General features: G+C 42.9%; 1 protein-coding gene across 1 annotated transcript in view; it reads left to right on the top strand.

The window, feature by feature from the left end:
• The window catches only part of ZNF638 (zinc finger protein 638), a gene marked incomplete at its 5' end in the record, with an annotated part of 29031 nt that extends 10960 nt beyond the window's left edge, over positions 1-18071 (top strand). Inside the window, 8 exons of the mRNA XM_010287096.1 lie at positions 3683-3732; positions 7920-9339; positions 9964-10029; positions 12608-12861; positions 12895-13607; positions 15766-15855; positions 17040-17158; positions 18012-18071. Coding sequence (XP_010285398.1) covers positions 3683-3732; positions 7920-9339; positions 9964-10029; positions 12608-12861; positions 12895-13607; positions 15766-15855; positions 17040-17158; positions 18012-18071 — 2772 coding nt within the window. The remainder of the gene's footprint in view (positions 1-3682; positions 3733-7919; positions 9340-9963; positions 10030-12607; positions 12862-12894; positions 13608-15765; positions 15856-17039; positions 17159-18011) is intronic.
• Positions 18072-18997: the final 926 nt, after the last annotated feature.

Genomic DNA, 18997 nt, shown 5'->3' with positions numbered 1-18997 from the left:
CCTGGAGAACAAGGCTGATGGGGAGCGGCTGAGGGAGCTGGGGGTGTTCAGTCTGGAGAAGAGGAGGCTGAGGGGAGCCCTCATCGCTCTCTGCAACTGCCTGAGAGGGGGTTGTGGTGAGGTGGGTGTTGGTCTCTTCTCCCACGTAACCGGCGACAGGACGAGAGGAAACTGCCTCGAGTTGTGCCAGAGGAGGTTTAGATCGGATATTAGGAAAAATTTCTTTACTGAGAGAGTGGTCAAGCATTGGCACAGGCTGCCCGGGGAGATGGTGGAGTCACCATCACTGGAGGTGTTCAAAAAATGTGTGGACGTGGCACGTCGGGACATGGTTTAGTGGGCGTGGTGATCTTAAAGGTGTTTTCCAACCTTAATGATTCTGTGATGCTGTTCTCTACTGTATTGGCAATTTCTTTGGTTTTATTGAAAAGCATCCTTATTCACAAAGTCTGTGGGGTAGCTGTACAGTGTTGAGGATTCATGTTTTTAGAGACATACTGTGTCAGCAGAGAATTTAGGCATTACATTTCTGGTAGGGCAGTCCTGCCATAGTCGTCGAGTTGCACCTGTGATGGTGTAGGACAAACAACGATGCACGACCGGATGTGATTTGGACACACATGTGTTTTGAGTGGATTCATCGTGCCCCTTTAAGTAAGTCAGCAGCTACTGTGCACGTGCAGAGTTTCGCCTGCGTAAAATCAGTTAGTGGTTTCCCTTTTGGTAAGTGTGACTCTTTGAAATGTCGGCAGAGATTCCGTGATCAGCCTACCTTCCCAGATCTTCCCACCCTCTTGTTCTGGGCCTTTGTCTGTGGCTGAAGGGGCATAGTTTGTTCATCAGGAGCGACCCTCCCATCAAAGTTTCTGCTAGCTTAGAGTCACTATAATAACACTGAAAATGCTTTTTAATTACATATTTGAGTCAGGGAGCTTTCCTTCTGAACGCTGCGTCTCGACCAGATGAGTGTGGAGGCGTGGTGCTGTCGGTTTGGCAGGGGTGGGGTGAGGTGGGCTGGCTCGTGTCCCTTGGGACCTCTGATGCAGGGTGGGCACCCACTGCAGGTAAAGTGCTGATAGCTAAAATCTGGTGAGTGTGGGTGCATACGGTCCTCTTTTCAGCTAGAAGCAAGAGCCTGGATTAGTGTTCCAAGAGGTTTCTTTTTTTCTCTCTTTCTCCTCTTCTCCATTTGCAGGGATGATTCTCCCCATTGCTGACTGTTTTGTATGGGATATGACATGCTCTTCTGCTGGAGCGGGGCCAGAGGAGGCCCCAGCACCGCTCCGAGGGCTGGAACAGCTCTGCTGGGAGGACAGGCTGGGAGAGCTGGGGGGGGGAACCTTTCCTGGAGCTGCCGGGGCTGAGAGGGGCTGGGGAGAGAGATGGGGACGGACTGTTTAGCAGGGCCTGTAGCGACAGGACAAGGGTAACAGTTTTAAACTGAAAGAGGGGAGATTTAGACTAGATACAAGGAAGAAATGTTTCTCAATGAGGGTGGTGAACCCCTGGCCCAGGTTGCCCTGAGAGGTGGTGGATGCCCCATCCCTGGGAACATCCCAGGTCAGCCTGGGTGGGGCTCTGAGCACCCTGCCCTGGGTGCAGATGTCCCTGCCCATGGCAGGGGTTACACCAGATGCCCTTTAGAGGTCCCTTCCCACCCAAACCAGTCTGTGATTCTATTTGATGATTCTTCCAAGCCACTTTATTTTGTGTTTCAATTTATATGGTGAACTTCAGATCATTTTTAACAACATAAAGTATAATTGTGTTTGATTATGTCAGATCCGTTTGAGAATAGTATTTTTTTTAGGCTAACTTTGTAGCTGAGGTAAATAACCAAATCTTCAGGCTTATGAGCTTTTCCTTAACTCTAGAAAATGTAAATAATATTCTTCAGTGCTAATGGAGCTTAAGCGAAATATCATTCATTAAAGTGCTCACATGAAGGAATGTCTGTCAGGGATGCACTGTGGGAACACTTCGTGATTCAAATCAGCTTTTTACAGCTGTTCCCTGTATCTTGTGTAGCAACAGAATAACGTGCCTTTGTCACTATAAATGTTTCATCAGACTAGAGTTCAATGCCAACAAAGAATGGCATTCACACACTGTTTTCAAAATAATATTTCTTTCCAGCTGCGCACTCGGGGTGATACAGAGTGCTTGTCTGATTTAGAGAGGTTGACCAGCCAGATAGCAGTAACTGGTGCCAGTGGCATAGTAACAGCAGTAATGTAAGTGCTCGCTTAATCACATTATAGTTTCATTTCTGTAATTTTGCTGATAAATGTCTGGATTTAATACTGCTGAAATAACAAAAATCTGAGGAAGCTCCTGTAACGGTGAAGGAGGTTGTGCAGCTGGAATACAGCATCGCGCAGCATGGCTGCAACTGGTGTCGTTCCAGTCTTTGTCAATGCAACTCTGACGACTTTTGCACAAATGTTCAAATAAATTTGTATTTTGGAGATACACTCCTAATCTTTATTTTTATCTATATCTGAGGTGGAGAGAAAAATGCCTGGTCCCACTGATAAGAGGGAAGACGGAGTTTTTTCCATCTGTTATTCTTCACTGCATTTGGATTCCGTTACCTCTTCTCCATCTTCTGGGTTATGTTGCCAGACTCTGTATTACATGCCTAGGTACCATAGGAACATTAAACTTGTAGCTCCATTTGCCGTAAGCTATTTTCTCTAGAAGCCTTTCATTCAGGAGCCAGTCTGAAGGAAAAAGAAAATAATTTTTAATTCATTATAACATGATCAAATTACTTTTGGCACTTATCTCTGGAATACATATTTTTAGAAAAGGAAGACTGAAGGCTTTGGAATTATGTGCATAAATAAAAGATGAAAGTGAATTCTATGTGCACTGAATTTATCTGATGTTCTTTCTAATAGTGATAATCTTCAAATTTGCTTATAGAATGCCTTCAGAAAAGAGATTAAGATTTCAACACTGAGTTTTTAAAGTTGTGGGGTTTTTTTGATTGCTTGGACCTGTGCTACTAAGTGTGAGAGCTGCAGAGCTTGAATGGTTTGTGGTTATCTTTTTTTCAGAAGACATTATTTCATTTCACATTTATTATAAGTTTATTTTACATAGCAGAAAGGTGCAGTTGTCCTACGAGAAATGAATGCTACATTAGCAAGTTTTAAGGAATAGAATCTGGCCTTGGGTTTTCTGTAGATAATTGCTTGAGTTGGAATATAATTTGTCTTTAGAAAAGATGTGATGCTGTTTTTTGTATAGTATTCACCTGCCAGGCTAACTGTATTCACCCTGAGCTCTGCAGCCAATACAGGAAAGAAGGTGTTGCCTGGGAAAAGATGCATTTAACATCCCTCTCCCCCAAATATATCACAGACCAAAAGCTAATTCTGCTCAGAAACATGACAGTGTTGAAGATGAGGCGAACAAAGCAGTTAGTGGTGTGCTGTGTGTTCTGTCTGGCAAACTTTTAGTAAAATCTCTTACACTGCCTTGCACTTCTATTTGTCATCTTACGAAGTATGTGTTTGGCGGGGAACAGTTTTAGAACAATTTACTGTCATTTGATCTTTCAGGTGATACATGCCTAAATTTGAGGTCATGGTGTTATTAATTAGCTGGGTTATGCAAATTCTCTGCTGCTACTTCTGAAAGTCATAGATACTGAACCCTGATTTTTGCCTTCCAGGCTGAAGTTGTGAAAAAAGAAGTGAAGAAGGAGGAACCAAGCAAAGGAAGGTATGCCTTTCACGTATTTAATGTGGTTTTTTATATATCTATACTGTTCGTGGAATGAATATCCAAAATTAAGCAGATTGCTGAGCCATCTTTCCAACTAAGCTTGATGAAAAGGCCCGCTGTGAGATCCATCAACTGTTACCTGCTGTTACTTCTTTCAAGCTTCTGTGTGTTCTGTGTGTGCAGGACGTGTAGTATATTGCTGTAGAGCTGTAATGTTTGTGATTTCTTTGAAAGAACATGGACAAATGGGGTGAAATCCTGTTTTCTGTGTAGTTTGTTGAGTTGTTATTGTTTTACTAATTTAGCCAGGATTTTATCACAGGTCCTGGAAAGTGTGTTTGGATATACATGTTGGTAAGACAATTTTTTGTTGTATTTAACCAGGAAGTGATTGCTTTATTTCGTCCTACAGTGCTTTCCTCTGTCAGAGCACCTGGCTCTATTGTTTCTGTTTCCAAATGCTAAAAATAAACTGAAACTTCCTTGTTTAACTTATTAACATTAACTTCATGCTGTGATACAGGGCCCTGAATTGATTTTAAAAAATGTTTAGATGCTATATTAACATCAGAACCTAGAAATGGGAAATGGTGATTTTGGTATGTTCCATTTAGAATTATTTTATGGACATTGCGTGTAGTAAAATTTCTAATTGTGGAGGAACTATTTGTTGGTTTTAGAGTCTTGTTTCATGTTTTGGGAGTACTTTTATAAATGGATAGATCATTATAAGAGTTCTTGTTAACAAATATGCCTTAAAACACATTCTGTCACTCAAATCTATATTTCTGGATAAGTTTTATCATTAAAAAAAAAAGCCACTGTGTAATAATGGTCCTAAACTTCGATTTCAAGTAATGCCATTAAGCTATCATGGACTGCTACTGTGTTTCCAAAACCTGTTTCTTTCAAAAGTAAAGTTAGGCACTCCTAATTTAATGGAAGTTCTACTCAGGCCCTAGTCAATCTTGGAAGCATTTGGTTTCCGAACTGTCGCTGACTCACGCGTAGGCAGACATGCAGGTAACCTTTTTGGATCCAGACTGGTGGGCTTTAGCTAGCGGTGGTAGTTAATCAAAACAAGTGACTCCCTCATGAAGCCCAGCTCCTGGCCAGCATCCTGCTGTGGCTGCTGAACAGATGGGAAAACTGATGTTCTTACCCTACAAATAATGCCCTGCACTGTCTCCTTGTCTGAGGCAACCGTCTTCTCCTTGTCAGCTTTTGTGACCTCATCAGTTACTCTTTTGAGCTACATTTTTATGAGAAGCAGAAAATATCTTTAATATTATTTATATGGGAACACCTTGTCATGTGTTTCTGGGGAGGGAAGGAGTAGCAAAATTTGGGGAGCAGAAGGGGCTGCCCTCTCGGTTGCCTGAGATGATCTTAAAGCTTTGGAATACTTCTGGAAGCTCTGTTGCTGTCCAACCTGAGGAGGTAGTTCATCTAACCTTGCGGCTGAGGTGGCCGACGCGCTTACGTGAAGCCTCCGCTCTTTTCAAGGATGCTGATGCATTTTGTTGGGATTTGTTTTCTTCAGCTAAAATAGCTGAAACTTTTCTTGGCTGGGTTAAGGCTCAAGGACCATCCCACTGCTCCTTTTAATCCTGAGCTGACGTGTAGGAAGCAGGTTGTGTCTCTGTTGTGACACAGCCTCTATGCTGGCATCTCTAGGACTGAACTCTCCGAGCCTTTCCCTCGCTAACTCAGGCAGTAATGCCTGAGAGGAACGTCCTGTGGAGAAACTGGGCACCAGGTCTTGCTGGTTTTGCCCTCTACGCTAACTTCTGTGCAGAAAATCTGTCTTGCAGGTCTGCGCGCTGTTTCTTTCCCAATGCCTAACAGTGTTACTTCAAGCCCCTTGATGCTTCATCAGGCTCACTCATCCTGCCCTCTGCGCATTACTGCCTCTGCAGAGCTCTCCTTCCACTGCTTCGCAGCCTGGTTTGAATCTATCAGTGTATTTTGGAGGCCACCAGGGCTTTGTGGAAGGCACAGAGTGGCTGTTGGCATGAAAGGAGGCATAAAGTCTAGAGGATTCGGAGACTAATATCTCATTTGAATTGTGTAGAGGATGATATGTGTCCGCTACTCACTGTAAGCTGCGTAGTTAGTGTATGCTTCCAGTGTTCACTGACATTTTTCTGTTCCCTGCAAAAAGCGTATAACGGGAGGCCATGGGGTACAGTTTAGCGAGACTTTTATTTAATTGAGCTTTCTACGCATCAGTGACAAACCTGGGCTTTCAGAGCTGCACTTCTGGGCTTTGTACTCTGACTTACCCAGGTAACGTTTTGCTACACAGGCATGCGAGACACAAATCTCCGTGGTCTGTAGGATGCTCAAATAGAAGAGAAGATTGACTGAAATAGTTTTTGCTTTTGAAACACAAAACAACGTTTAATCGATGTCAAAATATCTTCTGTGTTGTGACTGAATAAACTGATACTGTGGCGTAACAAGCAGATCAGCCCTGACTGCTTAGCTGCTCCTGAGGCACGCTTAGCCCAAAACATTTGCAGGTTTAAATTGATTACAGGTTAAGGAGCCTGTTAGAGATGAGCGCGATGTTTGAACGAGAGAGGGTGCTTTTCTTTCATAACACTTCAGTTACTGTGAGTTGAGCCGCTTGGGCTCTGAAGGAGATTCCCAGCATTTTGCGGGGCACTGCTGGGAGCACGCACGCTCCATCGCTCCTGCCAGCGCTGCCTGCCAAGCCGCGGAACGCTGCGGTCCTGCCGCTGTGCTGGGGGAGGAGTCCCTCATAGTGCGCTGCAAGTATCCATCTGATGCCTAGTCATGACCTATTACATCTATGCCAATTTTAAATTGGTCTTGTGAAAGAGGTTTTGAAGCAGAATTCATACCCTTTCTTCTCTTTCCTCTTGCATTTTGTAGCAGCAGAGGAGAGTGCCCTCGGGTCTGGAGGAAACCTTCAAGACTGGTGTTTTTGTTGTGCTTGCATAGCACAGATGTTAACTGAATTTGCCTGTTTTTCATCTTTCTGTTGACTCCATGTATTGTGTCTTTGTCTTGTTAACCCTTGCATCTGGCTGCTTCAAGAGTTAGCATTTCCTTCAGCGCTGCGTTCCATTTGATCTAGCCTCCCTTTTTTTTGCTCACTTCATGCTAGGAGTATTACCTAAATGGCAGACTTCTCTGCTCTTTTTTTATTATTTTCATGAGGGTTTATATGAATGTGCACCCTTTATTCATATGCATAGGTTCTGAGAAACCATAGCGCAGGCTGCTCCATTGTGCATAATCACTGATTAATTATGTGTTTGCTGCTTTTGTGTTTGTTTTGACACTTTGCGAGATTGTCAGCATTGGTATTTTGGCACTTTTCCATCTAGAGATGCATGAGGTGTTGAGATGCTCGTTTTCTCGAGCTTTGTGGGAAAAGGGGCACAGCCATCTCTAATTTCAGTGTCTCCCAAGATCATCTACGGAGGATTCTTTCTTTCAGAGAAGAATAATGCACTTACTGTAACTCCAGTTCTCTGAAAACCGCTATCCTCTGCATTGTCATCTTGGGCTTTATTATCCTGGGAGCTGACAGTGGGATTATACAGTGAAAACAGAGCCTGGCCAAAAGGAGCCTCTGTGCGTGTATTGTGTTCCCCACTATTGTGCGAGGTCAATGCAGTTTAAAAACAAAGCAACCCTTCCCTCCCCCCAAACCTGAACCAAAAACTGTGAACAAACCTCAGACTCCTAGCTACTGGAAGAGTTCTCCAGGTTGGTGACTGCAGAGTCTGCTGTCTTCAAACATAAAACGATGGTAATTCCTTTATACAGGGAGACTGAAGCTTTATTTTTGCTGTATATACGCTTTCACAGTCTGCCTTGCATCAGGGGATCTAAATTTTAGGAGTTTGTGCCAGTGCTGAGCTCACGGGGCACATCTGTAGTGAGTGCTACCTTGAGAGGTCTGACTACAAGTAATGTAATTCGAAGTGTAAGAGGCTCGTGGTGCTGAGGTGGATTAAACAGAAGCATAAAACTAATCAGCTATTCGCCTCAATATTTTTAACCATTTTAACACTGATAGGCTAGATTTCCAAATGCTAAGCACTAATGCATCAGGAAATCCCCCACCATTGGCGTCAAGAGGTTACTGCTAACTGTAGAATTCTCAACATAGTTTGATTTCTTCTGTTTTTTTTAAATGCATTTAGCTCTGGCTTGAAAAAATATCCAGAGGGATCAGGAGTGGTGCAAACAGCAGCTGCTAATCCTCCAGTAGAGCCTAGTGTGGCAAAGAAAGGACCCATTTCCATCTCTAATGTCAAAGACGGGATGTCAGCAGTACAGATAGAGCCCTCTGAGTCCCATCTTGAAGGAGCAGGAAGGGCATCTGCTCCAAGACTGGCAGAAACGTCTGTGGAGAAAGCGGGCACTGGAGCTGAAGCTACTGTGGCATCTATCAAATCTGCTGATACTGAATCATCTGAAGTGAAGTCAGAAGAGATGCTGCTGCCTTCTTCCAAGGTGGAGAAAGAAGAGGCAGTTAAAGACAATACTGAACCGGAGCTGTTTGAATCTGCTGTTGTATCTGCATCAGAGAAGGAAATTAAAGAGAAAGTTGAAGAGTTGTCTGCTCCTGCCTTTGAACCACCAGAAGAATTGTCCAACGTAGGCAAGGCTGAAGATGTGCCATCAGATTGTGCTGTGCAGCCGGCAGCAGGGGCATCGATGGGCGCCGTCCCTGAAGCGGAGCCCCCTGATTCTGATGCAGCTTCAGTGGAGGTGGTGTCACCTGTTGTCACACCAACAAACAAGTTGGATGCTCCTGAAAAAAAGCTTGTTTCTGACGCGATGAAAACCGAACATGAGATGCCTGTAACTCAGATAACGGAGAAGAAACCTGTACTAAGATCTGGGTCGGCCATGGAGAAGAAACTGGACATAGCGGGAGCAGGCACAGAGGTGAAACCAGAAGAGTCTGCGCTCACAGTTGGAAGAGCTGCAGAGGAGAACCCTGAAAAGCTTTTGGTCAAGACTGGGGCAGAGACAGAGAAGAGACTTGCAAAATTTGTGGCCAAGGTTAGGGCTGCTGTGGAAAACGCTGCAAATGCTGTCAATGAGAACAAGGGAAGTTTAATCAAAGCACATCAAAATAAAGGAACAGGACCAGCAAAACCTGATGAAGTCTGCAACGCAGTTACGTTAAACTCCTCTTTGTCTGTCAAGGAATCTTCCTCTGTTGGTAAAACGATTTTAAAGGCAGTCGTGTCTCTTCCGGATATATCAAAGTCAAGGGTTCCAGTACAGAGAAATGAGCCTTCCCTGTGTAAAGGAGGGGAGCAGAAAGCTCTCTCGAAACCTGAGACCCAAGGCCAAGTGGAGGTGGAGAAGAGGATCGCATCAAAAGAAGAGGGTCATCAGCGACCTGGTGGCAGCCGATCAAGCCCAGGAGATGGCAGCGGCAAATGCAAAGTGAGCAGAAGTTCTGTTGTTGATGGAAAGGGAGGCAATGGGAGGAATTCATCTCAGCAAGAGAAGGACTCACGAGTGGAATCTAGGGCTAGTTCAAAACAGTCTCAAGAGGGAGAGAGTAGATCATCCAGCATGAAGAAAGACAACAACAGCAATAAGGTGAGGAGGGCAGGAAGGCCGGTTCAGTGTGCCTGATCAGTAACTAACTCCATGCTTCTCTCAGATGTTGAGTATGGGACAATGAGATTATGTTCCCCTTCCCTTTTCCATAAATCTCTCAGCTGGTTTGGGCCAACAGACAAGTTGGACTAGCGAGATGGTGGGCAACCAGTTGCTTTTAGATGCAGTGTGTGCAACGCAAGTATGTAACTGGTTTGAAAATGCTACTTGGAAAAAATTGCGGGAAGGTATTTTTGAAGCGAGTCTTTATTGAGTGTCACAACTTTATGTTCTTGGATTAGTTCTGAATGGGAGTGAGTAAGCTTTCTGTCCTTTTATGAGCTGGTATTTGCTTTGTCAAGTCCTGCACAGACGCTGGTTACTGAAGAGAGGCTACTAAGCAAGGTGTTACCTGTGACTTGTTGCTAGAGACTGTATGCCTGGACTCTACCGCTGACGGCTGGCTTAGTTCTGTATTTGCCAAGCATGTGATCAGAAGCAGCAATCTGGACAACTTAAAATTCATTAAGGGAAAAAGTAGCTGAATTTTAAAATTATTTTTTCTCTTATGGATAGGTTAGTTGGCTTAACTGATTTCATGTGAACTTTTGTCTAATTTTGCAGGCTTCTGTTGGTGGCAACACTAAAACTTCAAAAAGTGGCACTAGCAGCAGTGCAAAACAAAAGGAGGTAAGGATGTAACCGTAACTGAACTCAAAGTACAGATTGTCTTGAATGTGCACGTGTGTGTGTGTACTAAGAATCTTTACTGTCCTTCCCTGGGGAGTTTTTCGTATTACTAGTTATTACAGATGACAGGCATAAAGCTGTAAAGACAAGTAATTTGGAAGAGAAACTTAATTCTGGAAGTGAGTGTTAAGCGGAGATATTTTTTGGTCTTGGATATAATTTGTTTGAGAGAATGAATTCATTGGTTCCCCATTTGCCGGCATAAGATCTTTATTTATCATCACACTTGTGAGAAGAGGAAGGCAGGCTGAAGTTTATAAATGATTTTGTACAACAGGAGGTAGTCAGAACATCTCCATCCATGGTGCCTCTTCCATGCAAAGATATTTCCAGTGGGTTGTTCTGCAAAGCAAGGATTACTATAAATTTTTGGTGCAGGCTTGGTTGGAAGAAGAGCTTGGGAGCCTATAGGCCAAACTGCTCAGTCTGCGTTTTTACAGGAAGGTGAAAAGATATGCTCTCTCTCTGTCGTAGATAGCTTGGGCTTTGGGAAAGAAAAGCAGAAAGAAGGTAATAAAAATCCGTATCGATGAGTTTGTAGTAGTAGCATTACAGGATCAAATCAAAGGTCAACTAGGTGAGTAGTGGGTCCCTATGGAAAAGGGATTTCTGAGAGAAAGTTGGAGACCTGAATCCTTTTTGTTAATCTTAACCCACATAAACTTCTCGCATCACCAGCACAGTGTGTTTGTGAGGTTGATGGTAGTGATGGTAACAGAATGCTTCCGTATCAGATGTTCCAGATGTGTTTGTGAATCCCTAAGAGTAAAGTCTGCACCCTTTGAAAAAAAGTCTTTGTAATGTCAGTTACTTCTTACTGCTTTATTCTTCACTGTTACACAGCTGATAAGAACCAAGATCTGTGTTCTCCTTTTCATGGAAGAAAGAAGAGGGTAACATTTGATTTCAGTGGAAATGTAATCAGATATTTTCTTTCATTTTCTTCGCTGTGCCCACCTTGCGTTAAATATTCCTCAAGTTTCTGCATCAGAATGTGGGTGGAAGCACACATTATTCCTAGTGTTTGTTAGCTTTTTAAAAAAGAAAGGGGAGAAAAGGCATATAGCCTTTGAATTTCAGATTACTTTTTCTGCTGGAGGCTTGTTCTTACTATTCCTTAGCTGCAGTCTTACTCTCTAATGGAGGAAAGTTCATCTTGCCTTGGCCTTTAAAATTCTGCTTTGACAAGGTTTTTTTCACTTTTCTTCGTTAGATACCGACCAGTATTTGATGATAGGATGGAATAATTTGCGGGGGTGGGGGAGGATTCAGAATCGTTCATTGAAGAAATTGAATGCATAATTTGGGGTGGAATGGATATTTGGATGCATTTTACTCTCTAAAATTAATTTATTAATTGACTTCAGGTACAGATCTTATCTACTGTATCCTACTGTCCTGATTATAAAAGCATAGCTATTTCACAGTGAACAAAGTATAATGCTCTGTTCCAAAAACATGACTACTCTTTATTCAAATAACCTAAAAGTAATTTGGGTTAATTCAGCCTGTTATTAAATTCAACAGGTATACATATATCCTCCTCCAGATTGTCTCAGCTGCATATGGCATTAAATTGCTTATAATCCTTTCCAGTGGTCCTAGAATAAATTGTGTGAGCCCCGATGGAAGCTGGCATGGTCGAGCGGCGGGGTAGGAGGAGTTTTAGATGCAAGACGTGCTCCAGTAAGAGCATGCCGCTGACTGAGGAGAATTACAAAGCGTCAGGCTCTGTCATCTTAAACATAAAAATGCAGCCAGGCATTTGCCAGAAAACTGGAGCTTGCCCCCGGCCCCTAACAAAATACAGCTGGCACAAGGAGGAGCAGCGAGTGCTAGAGCGTCTGTGCGGCTTAGTCAGACCTTAACAGAAAGGAGAAAATTATCTTGCACGTGTTGGTTATAGAGAAACAAGGGGAGGTTCCAGTACTGGGAGCCCTTTCCTGGGCTGGAGCGCAGGGCCACTGGAGAACCTCTCTGAAACAGGAATGTTTGTTGGGAGATGAAACGGGGAGTAGTCACCAGGACACAGAATGGCTTTGCTGGATCGAAACATCTAATGTCGTCTCCTGTGTTGTAGTAGCAGCCAACAGCATATGCTTAGGGAGGGGAATGAGCTATGACAGAAGATGCTGGTGTTTTTGAAGGATGCTTTGGAGGTGTTCAGGTTTTCACTAGTCTTCCTGCAAGTGAGTGGAAAACTATACATGAGTTTCAGGGCATTGGCCCAGTTCTTTTAAGAGACTTAAATTTTGTCTGTTCATCCATCTGTGTTTTTGAAAAATGCTTTGGATTTCTGAACTAAATCTGCTTGCTTAACGCAAATACTGATAACAAAAACTCTTCCACATGAGACTGAAGGCCTGAAAATTTTTTCTACTCTTAAGTCGCATTTTTTTCTCCCCTTCAGACAGCTTCAGTGTGTAGACATTTTTCATTAAGCACCCTGTGGATGGAGGTGTTTTTGTCACTGGGTGAACGTTAAACTTTGTAATATTCACATTTTTACGCTTTCTAGGAAGAAGAGCTGTTTCCGTTTAACCTGGATGAATTTGTTACTGTGGATGAGGTCGTAGAGGAAATCGAGTCTCCCATTAAAACACGGCGAAATCCACCGAGGGGAAAGAGAAAAGATGGTGCTAAAAACAATTCCTCTTCAGAGCCTAGTTCTAAGAGAAGGAAAGGGAAAAGCTCCACGGCACGCATTGCTGAAAGCGAGCTCTCTTTTGTCACTTTGGACGAGATCGGTGAGGAGGAGGATATGACTGCACAGCTAATGGGAGTCGCTAGTCTAGAAGCGCTCAGCGACCCACAGGGCCTGGTTGTAGTGGATGAAGTGCTTGAAGAAGAAGAACTTATGTCAGAAGCAGTGAAGGATCCGCAGTCGCTTGTTACTTTGGATGAGATATCTGAACAGGAGGACCTTGGTTCTCATAAAGATGTCCCTAGGTCAGTTTTTGAGGAGCGTGATTTGAAAGCTGAACCCTTGGTAACTGTAGATGAAATCGGTGAAGTAGAAGAGCTGCCTCTCAATGAGCCTACAGACTTGAATATTGAGGATGTGCTGAAATGCAAGGAGGATGATAAAGTGGCTGCTGAGGATACTGGAGATGGTGCTTCGTCTCAGGTGCCTGATGATCCTAGTGCTTTAGTGACAGTAGATGAAATACAAGAGGACAATGAAGATAACCCACTAGTGACTTTGGATGAAGTTAATGAAGATGAAGATGATTTTCTGGCTGATTTCAATCGTCTAAAAGAGGAGCTAAACTTTGTTACGGTAGATGAAGTTGGAGAGGAGGATGAGGAAGAAGAAAATACTTTCCCAGGGAAAAATCTGAACGAGGATGAGGACGATGAAGACATTGTTGCTGTTGCAGGGCCAGAAGAAGAAGAAATTGCTGCCATTGCAGGACCAGAAGAGGAGGATATTGTTGCTGTTGCAGGACCAGAAGAAATGGAAATTCTAGGAGATATGAGTCCAGAAGAAGACGTTATTGCAATCTCAAAGTCAAAAGGTGAGGAACCTCTCGTGGCTTCCAGAGGGGAAATAGACAATAAAATGCTTGTAACCAGTGCACAGGGAAAGCATAAAGAGATCCTTGTTTCAAGTAGAGGAGACTGAAAAACCCAAAATCTCTGACAAAGTTAATAAAAGAGGAGCTGGGGGGAAAAAACAAGATACTGACAGTGAACAGCAGCCTGAAGGTAGGGTATTTTATTAATGCATTTTGCAATGCATGTTTCTTTTGATGTAAAATTAAGTAGCATGTTGATTTGAAATGTTCCTTTGGTGTTTATGATGGCTAAAATTGGGGAAAATAGTTTCTTTTCTCACCTTTAATGCAAGGCCTGCTAAACTACTGTACAGATTATTTATAGTCTTTAATTACAGGGCCAAACTTCATTAAAACGAGTCAAACGGAATAGACACACAGATACAAAGCAGTAACAGCTTCCAAGCTGGATCTAGAAGAAAAAATGTAGAACATCTGTAGCATGGAATTAGCAAAGGGTTAAGAAAGTCTAGCGCAGAGCCAAGTAGGGAGAGCTATATATAACCGACACACGAGAAGAGTTTTGGCCGAAGCGTGGGTGAAGGATCTGTGTGATGCAGTCCACCAGTATTGAGTTTTCTTTCTGCCTCTGCTGCTGTAGCTGAGCGCTGACACAGCACCTTTTGTTTCAGTGTTCTGGAAAAGCTTTTCCGCCATCCCGCTCCCATTGCGCAGCAGAGGCAAGCTGAGTAGTGCGGATATGGAGGAGCTGCAGAAGCAGCAGCAATCTTGCTTAAAACAGAGTATTTTAAACTTTGGTTCCTGTAAACGTTAGGAAAGGGATTAGTTGACTGTGTACACGCCCAAAAATATTTAAATGTTACATATCATTTTAATCGTGTTCCAGAACATAAGCTTCCCCATGATTAACAAAAGTGTTTACTGCAACTGCAAAATATTGTCTGTATTCTATTAGCAGGTTAGCTGTAAAAAGACCTCTTAAAATATCCTCGCCCTTGAGCTGTCTTCTGATCTAACTGGTAGTGACAAATTATAATAAATATATTTGATACACAGTAAATAAGTGGTTTTAGTTCCTCTCTGTAGAGTGAAAATCCTGGGCAAAAGAGGTAGACTTAGGAAAGGACTAGATCCTCCCGAGTTTGAGAAGTGGAAGAAAACTGGGAAGGAGAGGTTGAAGCAGGTAAAATTGTATTACTCGAGTCTTAAAATCTGATTCCAACAGCAAAATAGGAAACAGTTTATTGATTGCCTCAGGCCAGCGGCTCAAACGATGAGGGACCGCAGCTGGTACAGAGCCACACGGCAAATCTGAAACTTCGCGTGTCGCATGATGCGGTGAGATACTCGTGGTCTGCTGAAACGCCTAGGGGATGCAAGAGTGATGCTGTCTGTTGTGTTCCTTCAACAGCTTCCTGGGTTTTGTCGTTAAGGGAAAGGATTTATTGCGTTAACCTTGTTATGGGACGTCCTGGTATCTAGATTATTTGAACGTAGAATTAGAAAGGAACCAGATACTTTTCATGTGTGACTCTTCACCTGCCAGTTAGACCGCTTTTATAGTCTAAAAAACAAACACCTTGTTTGTCTTGTAATAGAGGAGAGACTGTCAAGCTCCTTGTCTCCAGAAGAAAATCTTAAAATGTTGATTAAAATTAATTAAAATTTTGATCTTTCCTTAGAGCTGGTTAATCTGGTAATGTATTCTGTTGGTTTTGACTGGTTCCGTAATGAGGCTGAAATGCTACTGTTGGACCTCAAGGTAGATAAATTCAAGAAAGTTTCGTGGTTTGTATTGTAACAAAGTTGAGATCTTTGTGATCATAACCCAAGGTTGATTTGAAACTGCTGATAAGAGCTGTAGAGGGAGGCAGCTGAGAGCGGCGGTGGTAGGTGCGTGAAGAGCGCCGTGCGGTCAGGAGCGCTTCTGGAGTCACTCGCCGCAGCACCGGGGCTGGCCCTGGAAGTCTTGTGGGATTGATGTCAGGAGCTCCTGAAAACTGCTTTATGGAAAGAGCAAACCGAAGAGTGTAGAAAGCAGCAAGGCCTGTAGAGATGGTGTTTGTTTCAAGCAGTAAAGAACCATTACAGCTAGGTATAGAATACCTTTAAAGTAGCAGATGCCTGTGTTTTAACGTTCATTTATGGCCTCCAGTAGGTCAGCTGGGATCAGGAGATAAAGAACCAGAGCCTAAGCGAACGAAAAGGGCTGCTTCAGATGTATCAAAGACGCAGAGTACTCCAAAAGGTAAAAACAAAAAAGCCCACCCCAAATGCTCCATACTTTTCTTGCTGGAAGACAGCTTTCTTACCCGTTTGAAAATGCCTCGTTTGCCTCCTGACCACTTTTAACTGTCATGGCCCACAAGCTCTGTTTTTGTCGTGGCTCCCACAAATGCATGATTAACATGTTTCTGCTGTTGACTTAATAGCAGCAGCAAGATTGAAAGTTTGTTTAGCCTAAAATTTAATTTACAAATGCAGGCTAATTTATTTATAGAATCATAGGGTCATTTAGGTTGGAAAAGATCTTTTAAGTTGAAGTCCAACCGTAAACCTAACACTGCCAAGTCCACCGCTAAACCAGGTCCCTAAGTGCCACATCTGCACATCTTTTAAATACCTACAGGGATGGGGAACATCTCTCTCTCTCTCTCTCTCCCCCCCGCCCCTCATATCTCCATATCTCTCGCTATATCTCTCTATCTCCATATCTCTCGCTATATCTCTCTATCTCTCTATCTCTGTATCTCTCTCTCTCTCTCTCCATCTCTCTCTCTATCTCTATATCTCTATGCAGTATAATATCTACTTACTATTCTAATGCTGGTATGAGTTTTATTATATTTATTACCAACTCTCTCAATATATAGGAATGAAGGAACTGCTTACATGGTTTTAACCTCTGTGTGTGTGTCTATATTTTTTTATATATTCCAAGATCCTCATCTAAAATACTTCTCTAAAACTACTGATAACACTTGAACTGCAAGTGAGGTTGCTAGGAAAATATGAATCCTCGCCTGATGGCTTGTGTAATACTCTCCGTGACAGAAAATGCTTGCGTAACACACTGCAGGACAGAGGTTAAACTTGGCAAACGAGTTGTATATAAAATACTTTTCAGGCCAAAAGACGCCGAGGTAGTTGCAGTGAGCTTCAGATCCAGAAGGTCAGTTGTCCTATTTGCAGAAAAGCGTGTGTCCTCCTCTGTTTATTGAAATAGGGCAGGTGACCAACTCGGATTAGAAGCCTAATTTTTTTGAATACTGAAAAAATGTAACTGACTTCCATCCAGTAATAACAAATTGTACAGATTTGGATAAAGGAATCTGATCTTTTTTGTTGTTTTTCTTTTAAAGCTGTGTTTTGTTAATGGGATGGTTTAAAGCCGTGTTTTGTTAATGATAATGTTGTGTGCTGTCTCTTCAGATTTGGATTACCTAGTTCCAAAGGCTGGCTTTTTCTGTCAGATCTGCTCGCTGTTCTATGCAGATGAAACGTCTGTGAAAAATCACTGCAAGACACTGCTTCATCAGCAGAACATGGAGGTAATGCTGAAGCTTCTCCAAACACACAGGGCTGAAAAGAATATTGTTCTGAAAATGTTTGCTTTAACGAGTGCTAGTAATTTCCTAGTGGCATTAGGGATCTCGTATTAATACTTCAAGGGGTTTTAGTTTTAAACTTGGACACAGATATTGTTAAATTAGTCAAGCTCATTGCCTACATAAAGCCTTCCTTATCTAGGAAGGCGTGGGAATAGCTGTTGTCTGCTCTTCCTTTTTAAGAAGTGATTTTAAGAACCATGCAGTGATGTGTCCAAAAGCATGGTTTTGTCGGATTTCCTGTCTCGCTGAAGCTGCAGACTGGCTGAAGGATCTTGCAAATATAAAATGACCAAAAGGTCAGTTTGGCAGCTGGAAAACTTACTGGTTGTGGTCAAAACTCTCCCCGCCTCGGCAGTACCCAGCTGGCCCGGACACAGCGTGTACCCTTCCTGTGCGAGGTGCTGATGTGAGGGGTAGAAACCTGGGAAGATACTTACGGACGTAGAGTTTTGTAAGGTGGGCACAAGAAATACACAGCCTGTGGTGAATATTGAATTACTATTTTATATTTCATGACCAGTCACAGGTCCCTGTCGTCACGTGAACTCCTGATACCTAATATTTTGTAAAAAATTCCACTCGGGAGCTTCACCGCATGGTGGCTGTGTGTGTGTCAGTTGGTGAGCAGAGCTTTTGAGTGTTTTTTGGTACAGATCACGCATTACCGGTATCAGGAGCAGGCTGACATTTGGGTGACATGTTTATGAAACCTACACTGTATTTAGATGATCTTATGGTGGACTGAAGAATAACACAGCAGTATCTTTTTCATGGGCTACCCTTGTTTCTACAGAAATTCATGGCCAAGCAGAAGAATGAGGATAACGCTGGGGAAGAACAGAGTTCAAGGTGATCGGAGGAAAGAAGAATTCTTTCAGTGAATTAAACTTAGGGTCCAGTCAATTTTGTGTATTTTGTTATGATTTAATTTGTAATTTTGTTTCAGAAACAAGCATTCATGTTGTATAAATTTGAGCTTGGTATAGACAGACTAAAAGAAAAATGTACGGTGGCTTTGATTTGTATATCAAATCATCTGACTTGGAAGAGGTTTCTTTTACAAGTGTCGACATGAAATAAATGTTCTTACTGTATAGTTAACACCAGGGGCTTGTGTTTGGTGTGATTTGTTGTGTTTTGTTAACTCTCTGGATCACGGTAGAAACTAGGAGGGAATTCATTCCAGAGATCTCTCTCTGGTGCCACTTTACAGAGCTCTCAGCAGGTGAAATTTCACATGCTCCCTACTGCCCCAAAGCAGTGACCCTGCAGGTGAAGATCTCCGTGATCCTGTGGGTTGTTACGCTCCCTTTATCCATCTTTTTCCTCTGAAATCTCATGGTGAAGCAGGAAGAGAAAACAGAGGCCATCAAGGGGAGCAAAGCCTATTCCAGCGCGTTGTTAGCGTTCCTGTTGTTACTGCGGTCAGCCAGGGAGGTCACTGTCCCGTGCTGTTTATCCCTGGTGACCAAATTTGCTTGCTTGTTTTGGGTTGTTTTTCCGTAGTTTGTTCCCGTCTGCAGGTCAAAGCCTGTGGAGCACTCAGCAGTGTGGCTGAAGTTCGTAACCTGCTCTTGAATGTTGTTCTGTCATCAGTCTGAGTCTCTGGCTGGCATGCTCTCAGCGGTGGATCATAGTCTGGATCATGACTGACTTTGCTTTGAGCTTCAGGACATGGTTTAGTGGGCATGGTGACGCTGGGTTTGATGGTTGGACTTGATGATCACAGAATCACTAAAGTTGGAAACAACCTTCAAGATCAAGTCCAACCATTAACCC

This window comes from Phaethon lepturus, unplaced genomic scaffold, assembly GCF_000687285.1.
Source record: "Phaethon lepturus isolate BGI_N335 unplaced genomic scaffold, ASM68728v1 scaffold45195, whole genome shotgun sequence".
Classification (NCBI taxonomy): Eukaryota; Metazoa; Chordata; class Aves; order Phaethontiformes; family Phaethontidae; genus Phaethon; species Phaethon lepturus.
This window is presented reverse-complemented; position numbering and strand designations above follow the sequence as displayed.